The sequence below is a fragment of the Seriola lalandi genome, unplaced genomic scaffold (genome assembly GCF_002814215.2).
Source record: "Seriola lalandi dorsalis isolate HSWRI2012SDOR001 ecotype SW California unplaced genomic scaffold, Sedor1 jcf7180002054570, whole genome shotgun sequence".
In the NCBI taxonomy this organism is placed as follows: Eukaryota; Metazoa; Chordata; class Actinopteri; order Carangiformes; family Carangidae; genus Seriola; species Seriola lalandi.
This window is the reverse complement of record NW_019525123.1, coordinates 262450-272425: the sequence shown is the minus strand read 5'-3', so window position 1 is coordinate 272425 and position 9976 is coordinate 262450. Positions and strand designations below refer to the sequence as shown.

At 44.2% G+C, this 9976-nt stretch overlaps 1 protein-coding gene across 8 annotated transcripts in view; it reads left to right on the top strand.

Moving 5' to 3' along the window:
- Positions 1-9092, top strand: part of atp8a2 (ATPase phospholipid transporting 8A2) — a 50160-nt gene extending 41068 nt beyond the window's left edge. For 7 of the 8 annotated variants that reach the window (XM_023417057.2, XM_023417056.2, XM_087176780.1 and 4 more), the window contains 5 exons: positions 1529-1636; positions 3480-3568; positions 3766-3870; positions 6383-6474; positions 7379-9092. In XM_023417057.2, the coding sequence (XP_023272825.1) occupies positions 1529-1636; positions 3480-3568; positions 3766-3870; positions 6383-6474; positions 7379-7473 (489 nt within the window). In that variant the 3' untranslated portion in view covers positions 7474-9092. Of the gene's footprint in view, positions 1-1528; positions 1637-3479; positions 3569-3765; positions 3871-4085; positions 4141-6382; positions 6475-7378 lie in introns of those variants that run through there. The other variant, XM_087176781.1, reaches the window with a different exon arrangement.
- Positions 9093-9976: the final 884 nt, after the last annotated feature.

The following is a 9976-nucleotide window of genomic DNA, read 5'->3' as shown; positions in this document are numbered from 1 at the left end:
GGGGGGAAGGGGTGGGGGGGCCCACTCTGTGAGGATTTTACTGTGAGGATTTCATAGAACCTGGTCTAAATGCTTCACAGTCAGGAAAGGCCTGGGAAAAGATGTGGCTTACCTTGATCTTGTGGCAGAGGTTTGAGGTTTTTCTCAGACTGCACTTGCTTGCGCCTCTTTTTCCCAAACATCTCGCGTAGGGCAGCAATTCTTTTTCCATTGCCCCCGTGCAATATTTTGAACTTTTCCGCCGTCAATAAAACTCGATAAAAACAACACTTCCTCACCATTCATGTCACTCAAAGGCCTTTACAGTGAAGAACCTGCGAGGAGGTGTTGAATTTGCTCTGACAGATGAATCTTGTAAGGCTTGAATGGGCGTCACTGCGGCTCAGACAAAGCAAAGGAGAAAAACAGATCAGAAAACAGTGAGATCACCATCTGTTATACCAATACTAAATACAGAGACATATGAGCGAAACAGATTTAATTTAACACGGATGTTCTCATTCCTTTTAAAATAATCTCATATTAAAGTCATGAGAAATATATTTTTACACTCGTCTTTATGGTTACTCTCAGAAGTTGATATTTTATAAGTTGTTGGCCTCACCGCCAGAGGAGCTTTCAAACAATCACAAACAATCAAGGATTTGGAAACAACAAAATCGCAGTAGTTTATTTACTGAAATTGTCACCTTTCGAAATAAAAAAACAACTTGCTGGAAAATTACTTTTTAAAGGTAAATTTGTAAGTTCCACATGTTTCCTATCCAGCCTACGTTGGCACTCTGGATTCCAGTGAGATACGGCAGCTACTATCAGTGTCTCAGTGTCCCAGCTCATCAACAGGCAGCACGGGTTAAGAGCAATTAACCCCCCCCCCACCCCCACCCACGCCCCCACTCTTATAATGTAAGCATAGCATTCTTTACTATTAAAATATACCAGATACTAGATATATGCCAGATGTCTTACGATAATGCAAATATGTATAACATTAGATGACTGCAGTGTATATGGGCAAAACTTGTACAGCTGTACATGAACTTTGCTTTAGTAAAATACATTAAAATAATTTATAAAACTATGGATATTTTCAAGGCAATATCTGATCAAAATATGATTAAATAAAACAAAGATTTGATTCAAACTTTTATGTGACGTGTATAGAGTTCAGGCATGACATGAATTGGCTCACTGCTACTGTAGGAGAGAGAGGGAGAGATTGGCAGGATGGACAGAAGGGCGCTGACACCTTTGTCCGTTCAGCTGTCCACACAACAGCCTGGCAGTAATGAAGCGGGGTCCCGCTGGAATTCACACAGTGTCCACTTACAGCAGATCACAGAGAGTGGGATGAAGACAGGAGAAGGAGGGAGGGAAAGGTTGTCTATATTCGGATGAGCTGTATGTAAACTATTTGACCTCACGCTGTCTCTGTTTTCTGTGTCTTAATCTCCGTCTTCTCCTACACTCCCTCCCTTTGGCCCTTCTTCTTCTTCTTCTTTCTGTCCCTCTTTTCTTCCTGTTGTAGTTTTCCCACCTGGCGGTTTGGGGAAGCATGGTGCTCTGGATGGTCTTCTTCGCTGTCTACTCAGCCATCTGGCCCACCATCCCCATCGCCCCCGACATGCTGGGCCAGGCAAGTCAGCTCTCTGTAAACATGTGTCACTCATTTCAGTAACAGAGGGTGATGGGGGTTAAAATAGCCCCGTCCCCTACATCTCTTTTCTGCAACCTCCATCACCTGCCCCTCCCATCTTCTTGGTTACCAATACTTGGCGCCTTCGAGACTCACCTCTTGGGTGTTCCACGTCGGCACTGCTGGAACCCTGGGGGAGATTTATGCCCCTCCAGCCCCTCTCAGCAGGCGTCCCGCACCTGCTGCGTGTCACCCGAGCCCCGGTCTTTTACTGCCCTCTGTGGAGGTGTTGACTCAAGAGGGTGGGCTGCTGCTGCCAGTGGTGATGAGGGTCCAGTGGGGGTGAGGAAAGTTTACATGGGGACCCCTTGATTGAGAGACTCATTTTAGAGTTTGGGGATAAAGGCGGGGGTGAGGTGAGGTGCCCCACTGAGTGGGTAGGGGAAGGGAATAGGGCCGTCTCAGCTCCCCTCAGCCCATTAATTCAATTTGTGTCAGAAATCAGGAATGCGGTCAAATATCTCTGCAGCTGCTCAGTCTAACTGGGGAATGGTCAGAGACACTCAACCACCACCGCGCCCCAACCCTCCATCATCCCCCCTAACTACCCTATTACCTCTCTTATTTCTCCCAGCTCTCGCTATCTATATTTCCATCTGTCCGTTGGGGGACAGGGTAATGGAAAAGAGCTGTATATTTCCCCTCAGAATAACTGTGTGTAAATTTGTGCATGTTGGAGTTAATGCGTTCTGTGTGTCCAGCTATGTGTGATTTGTGTTGATTGTAAGGTGGTGGAAATCAACAGTCTGTTTCTATGGATATAAGCATAGAAAATCACTTAGCTTGCCTCCATCCTCTCAGTGTATAAAGACCATGTGATACACTTGTGTGTCCAGTGCTGTAAAAAAACACAACACTGTGTGCCTCTGTGTGTAGGTGTTTGTCACTAACAGAAAGACACAGTGTCTGAGTCCAGTTGGATCATCTGCACTGTGGTTGTGATTCCAGCTGCTGCAGGGGATATCTCCTAATGGCTTTCCGATTCATTTTCCTTGTTGCCTCCCCCTCATGGAACCAAATTGTCTCTATATCTCTGGATCCAAGCGCAGGACACAGGAAACACATGATACAGGCAATAAAGCAGTAGAAGTAAAGGATGTCATGGTGCATAAAGTGTTGTGTGACTGTTCACGCCTAGAGACAAAGAGTTAGGCTTGTGAAACACCACAGAGCTCTTGCAGATAAGCAAAAGGGGAGATATGTGGTAATTGAAAGAAAACCGAGGGATTTATGGGAACAGGCGAGGACAAGAAACAGAAGATAGAGTCACTAATAATGAAAAGAAGTTGTGAAAGAGTGAGATTGGAGGGAAGCACGGGAGAAAGAGATGTGTAGGAGTAAGAGGCAGGGAGACAGACAGACGGACAAATTGAAGACAGTGGTTAGATGCATGATTAATCCCTGGAGACGGACTGAGGGTGAGGGTCAAAGGTCAGTGAGGCAGGCTGCAGCTGGACTGCAGAGAAAGTTAGGGGGGGTCTGTGGTTACTTGTGAGCATTTTTATCTTTTGGAATCATAGAAGCATTGTATTTCAGCTGTGGGATTACTGTGCTAAATCCAGTTTGTGGTGTAGATGCGGAGTGTGAGAAAGCTCTTAACTATGTTTGGCTAACATTATGGGTATTCAGCTTTGGCTAACTCTGATTCACTGTGCTACGTCTCACATTTCTCTCTGCCTGTACCACGTGTTTCTCTGAGCTCGTTGCAGAGAAAAATGACTTAATACTCGATTTGAATTAATATAGGAGCGAAATAAATGGAGCCTGTGTGTTGTCATTGCAGGCTGGCAGGGTGATGCAGTGCTGGCACTTCTGGCTGGGCCTGGTCCTGGTGCCTACTGCATGTTTACTCAAAGACTTTGCTTGGACAGCGTAAGTAGAACACATTTAATATAAATACATGGGAACTCCATACAGAGACTATTTAACTTAACTGAAGCGTTTACATAACCCATACTGAGTCTGTGTCAACACTTACGCACGCTTTATATTATGAATCACATGTGTCTGTAAAGTTGAACACTCACACTTTCCTTCATGGGTCTGATGAGCTTGTCTCCGCTTCGCAGCACACGTCGCACTGTGAGGAAGTCTCTGCTGGAGGAGGTGCAGGAGTTGGAGGCTCGAGCCGTCGACCCAGGGGCAGCTGTGCTTCGGGATGCCAGTGGCCGAAGGTATATGAAATACTACGCAAAGCATCATGGGATACTAGTTGCATTCATATCCAGTTTTATTGAGTCATCAATTATATTGTTCTGTTGATTATTGTTGATTTTTTTTTTTTTTTTTTACCATTTCATTTATTTTATGATTTTTTTTAAATGGTGAATTTATTATTTATCAAGGGATTATTAAAGTAACGTATTCCTACCTGTGGCACCGTCCATAGGGCCGAAGCCAAGGCTGAGGTCGCATAGAGCCAGAGCTGTCACAAGCTCACCGAGGTAGTTTCTGGGGTTTGCACTGTCCCACTGTGTGAACTGTGACCTCAAATGACCTGTGTGACCCACTGCTAGCTGCTTTGGAGTGACTCTCACCTGTTTTCCATTCACAACTCTCTCTCTGTTTAGCTTTTAATCCATCGCTCCCCCTTTGTCGTCAGTATCATTTCAAAATTTTTATTTCTCTGCTTATGTCCATTTTTTTTTTCTGTTCCTCTCTCACTGGATGGCTTCATAGCTGGATGAATTTGAACTGCTGTACAGACTTGGTGTGTTTTACTGAATTTGCCTGTAGTTCTCTTGCTGTGTCTTAGTCTTGTGTGCGTGGTGTCACTAGAGATGTGTTAGAACCTATTGCATTGTTTACTTCAGAGGGAACTTTATAGTGATAGATACAGTATGTACGTGGGGTTTGTCCCGGTTTGACCATTTTCTCACATACTGTATCCAAATACAATTTTAAGGTACTTTTATGTTGCCGTTTTTTACTCCACTACCTTTATTTGTCTACCTTAGTTACATTTTACTTTGTAGGTTCAGATTTCAAATTCAAAACATGACCCACAACAAAAATATTATGTTTTCAATAAATAAAAATGACCCAGCAGCGTCTTGATCAGCTGCATCAAAATGCTGCTGACATCTAAATGCATCAGTAATAACAATACAAGAATACAGGAAATATATAATATTTAGAAATACAAAAAAAGATTATATGTTAAATAGTATTTTGATGATTACACTACATCTTACTTTTAATTTTTTCATCACTGTTTGCTAGTCAGGATTATGAAGAGTTGTATGAGACTCTGATATTAAGATTTACTGTAAAAATGAGTCAGATGTGAGTCAACCAAGACGAGCTGCTTTTCTCAGAGCAGTGTTAGTTCTTGAAAAGAGCTGCAGAGCTCTGAGGTATGTTTTCAGGTTGAGGAGGGATGGGTTGGTAACCACAGCGCTCCTCCTGACCCTTACACCGGGCCCCCGTCCTGGACTGACCCTGCATTTAAACCCAGGATCCTTGGGCCCTCTCCATTTAGAATAAGAAAAGTAAAGTAAGGTCGGGCAGAGATGCAACGGAGCAAAATGGAAAACAGCACATCTGTGTTTTAGTTCCTGGGGTAGGCATGGGGAAGGGGTGGAAAGGTAGAGTGCAGGAGTGTCTCGAGGGAAGAGTTCAAACGGAGCACATCCTTGGACCATTTTGAATCAGAAGCTAGTCAGAATGAAACATCACAGAGAGATCTTGAGTCGTACTGACTTTCTTTGGCCAAAGACTGCTTGAACAAACTTCAGAACTCCTCGTTTTTTTTCTCTTTTTTTTTCACACTCCAGTGAAGGTTCCCAACAGTCACATACAGTGTTAAGAATTTCCTAACTGCTTGCTCCAAATTTTAACCTCAGGGAGGCTTGCTTTTCTTCCCCATAACTACTTCGTTGATCATCATCACTGCTGCGTTAGTTCCAGGGAAACCCCGCTTGTGTGAATTTAATGCTCCATTGGCAGATAAGATAAAAAAAAAAAAAAAAAAAATGTGTTCTTTCAAACGAAATTGGCAAAAATCAACATGCTGACATGTCAAGTGTTAGGTGTACTTCCAATGGCATTGTCTAATGATTTTAATAGCTGTAATGATGGTGATGAGGCTGGAGAGAGGTTTACAAATTCAGCAAGTGTGTGTGCATGCGTGCATTTGTGTGCAAAAATCTGGAAAAGACTTAGTTATTTTTGGTCATGGGAGGAGAGGAGCCATGACGGCGTGTGGTCTCTGAACAGAGGATCCAGTCTTCTTCTTGGAAAGGGGGGAGTTAAGAGGAGAGGAGAGAGGAGTGGGGAGTGAGGAATAGTTTACTGTGGATGTCCTGTTACTCTGTAGGCAGTTTATGAATTACGGTTGGGTTAAATTGAATGTCAAAAGCAATATCAAATCCACCTCCTACCAACCTCCACCTCCTTCAAACTTTCTCGTGAAATTTACTTTTTGCCGGGTGTACTGCAGCGTTTTTTTGCTCAAGGACACTTGAAGGTTGGAGGACCAGCTCCTTAATCACCATGCTGCCTCAGATGTGTGGATAGTTTCAGGCACTGATTGAAAGATAATTTCCAGTAGCCACTAATGGTGTTGTGTAGCAGTGTAGTAGAGTAGTGGAGATTCCCTCTTAAACTCCCTGTAAACAAGCGATTATGTGTCGTCACCGTGGAGTAACTGTCCTTCCTTTCCCCCCCCCCTCTCTCTCTCTGCAGTCTAAACGAACGGGCCCATCTGCTGACAAGAGTCTTTAGGAAAACACCTTCAAGTGTAGGACGCTCAAACTCGGTGCAGCAGACTGTGTCCCGTGAGTGTCCTGTCCGAACACACATACATATCAAAGTCCTGCCTCAACACAGGCCTTAAGGCTATTTTTCCTCATACTCTAACTAACGTACTGTATGTCTCTTCCTGGCCATAATTTAAGTCCAGATTAGTCCGTTGTGAATAGAAACCCAAGAAATGTATGTCTCTGTTTCTTCATTTACTCTAATTACATGAAATAAAGAGTCTTAAAAAGCTCTTTCTAGCTCAACAGCCAATGTATATTCTGCCAGTAAAAATAGGATTCAGGAGTTCATTTCATAAATATTTGCAAAATCTGGTTTGTTCTTGTTTGTGTACTTTTTAATATCTGTGCCATGCATGAAGTGAATGGAGAGAGAAAGCAGTGCTAATCCCCGTTTCTCCTCATGAAGCCCAGAAAACACTGATTAATAATGATATTATACTGTGACAATATTTGGCCAGGAACACATACACACACTTGGAAATCTGCACATGCCAGTGCAATCAAGAGCTGAAAAAAATTTGTTGATTTGTGTATAAACAGAAAATAAATCTGCAACTATTTTAGAAATTGATCGATTGTGATTTTCAAGCAAAGTTCAGAAGATTAAGTTATTTCAGATTCTCAGTTGTTCTGCATTCTATGTCTTATGTAATGGTATAAACTGAATATCATTTTAATTACAATTCAATTCAAAATATTTCTGTTGTTCCTCAAGGAGCAATTTGAGGCAGGCGAGATAGCAAACACACACGAGCAATTCATTCACACATAAAATCAATCTAAAAATACAAATATCATAATAATAAGTGACGGCGACCAATCCATCGTAAAGGTGTTCACATTCTTCCTGTCACTCACTGAACACCCCACACTTCATCATTTGAGATCCGATGTCTTCTTCTTCTCTCTCTCTCTGCAGATGGCTATGCCTTCTCTCAGGAGGAGCACGGCGTGGTGTCCCAGTCCCAGGTAGTGCGCTCCTACGACACCACCCGCCAGCGCCCCAGCGTCTAGCCCCACCCCTGACCAAGGCTTTGGCTCACCATAGCAACAGTTGTCAAGGTGACAGCGGAGACAGACTTGACACCCTCACGCTGGGTGACCGACCCCCGCTGTGGCCTTACTGGAACTACGACCTGACCCCTCGTCGGGGGTGGGGGTCACGGTCAGGTGTGGAGGCCGTCGCTGGCGCTTGGAGGACTGACTTGAGAGAAGGGACCAGGCCGAATATGCGGAATAAACTTTATTCTAACTCTCACACAAGCTGCACAGGCATGAGCAATCATATCCATCCACAGACATGACAGGTCAAACTCAGACTGCTACTCATATCTGTATACCCCTCAGACTGGGTTTGGATCATGCCACTGTGTGTTAATGTGTGTGTGTGCGTGTGTGTGTGTGTGTGTGTGTGTGTGTGTGTGTGCGCGTGTGTGTGCATTCCAGTGCGCTTGTATCTGCCTGTGCATGTATGTCTGCACGCATTGGCGCTCCTGTGTTTGTGTGCATGTGTGTGTCGGTCTGTGTGCGTTTGTGTGTTAGCTTCCACGGTTCCCTCTCATCTCATGAGTCTGTCATCACATGCCGACGCAGGAGGGGAAGGGACGTCAAAATAAACACACACACACTCACGCTCACACATATACACACACACACACAGACACACACACACACACACACACACACACACACACACACACACACACAAACACGCAAGCAAGCGCAGATGAATTCCTTAAAACGGGAGGGAGGGAAGCATAGACCGAGGACCACTGGAGCCCTGCACACACCCACACCCCCACCCACACCCCCCAGCTACAGCCCCAACTTCGTCCCATCGCAGCTACAAGCCTCACTGCCAAACACCACAGAGATGCCACTGAGGCACAGCGCACACCCAAAAACTGGACCACCACCCTGCTGCAACCCCTTCCTTACCCCACTGGGACCTCCTCTTGCTTTTCTCTCCCTTCACTTCTTCCCTCCTATCTCTCCATCTCCTTGCCGCTCTGCAGCTTCCACGTCTCTCCTCCTCCGCTGCACATCTCCTCGCCTCCTGGCCAGTTTAAAAAAAAAAAAAAAAAAAAAAAAAAAATCCACTTGGTCTTTCCTTGTTTTTAATCCTTGTTGACCGCTCCTGTGATTCCTGATGCCGCCTGTCTAGCATCGTCAGCTGACATAGAATCAGCGAGCCTGGTATTAGCGCTTCCTTCCTCATTTCTGTTGGATTCCCACTCTTTACTGGACTGTTCTTTTTTTATTTTCTTTTTTTTTTTTTTTTTTTTTTTTTTTTTTAATTATTATTAAAGTGGACATTAATGTGTATGTGTTTATATTTTTTTTCTCTTTTCATTAATGCCTGTTTTTGTACTCATATGTCAAGACATGTTTTAGAGGGAATATTTTACTTGAACTAGTGCTAATAGGCGTTCGAACAGACGGGATGTGATTGAGACTCTCGCCTGGATCATGTGTTTTTCTGGCTCTGGGATTTGTCTGAATGTAGAGTCCATTGTCTGTATGCTCTGTGTTGAGGACACTGGTTCAGGAATGCAAGACTGAAGGGGTGGGAGAGGGGGGTTGTCCATCTGAGTCCTAATCATTAAATCTAATCAATCCATGGCCTGACAAAATGTCTCTGTCTGTTGACTGTAAGTTGTCTACTCATGCAATCAGGTGAGGTTTTCTGAGTGATACTGTGGCTCCAGTGTAGTGGGAGGAGTTTGGTTTTTCATTTTATGCTTGAAAATGGATCAGAAAGGTTTGATTTGTACATCAGATGCATATGACTTTTCATACTATCAGGATCAAACCTCTCCCACGCTCCCTCCAAGCTCAGGAGAGTTGTTGGAGATAGACCATTAGCCGATTAATGCACACCACAGCTCCCTGGACACTGGAGTCCAACTGGAGATCCCTTTCCCACCCACCTTCCTGGATGTGGCCCAGCCCAAACCGATTACAGCTGCTCCAGTATGGAGAATCCATCGGTCCGCAGCCGAGCAGGAGCCATTTATGCTTTTCAACTCCTCCCCAGTGACTCCCCAACGGCCCGGCCTGCTCCGCTTTTCCACATTACCGTAGCTGAGTTTTCTGGAGGAGACTGCCAAAACTACACCTCCACGTCGCCGAAGCTTTGAAGCGTCCGTTGTTGCGGTTTATTGTTCCTCGTCTCTGTGTGGCAGGTGATGTGACTGGTATTTGTTCTGTCCTCTGCGGGTGGTAGAGCCGTCTGTGTTTCTAATAGATGAAGTAAGAGAGTTTTTATGTTTCAAGGGATTATGAATTTGAGACAGGTCTGTGCAAATCCATTCACCACACATTTGTTTTTTTGTTTGTTTTTTTGTTTTTTTTTTAAAGCAAGCCTTGTATCCATGTGTTGGTGTGTAAGTATCACTCACTCAGTGGGACAACGGCAACACAGAAATTTCTCTCCCGGGTTTTAAAACACAAAACTTTGGTTGTTTAATATTTATGGCAGTGATAAAATACTGAAACATAAGCTCTCGACACACAC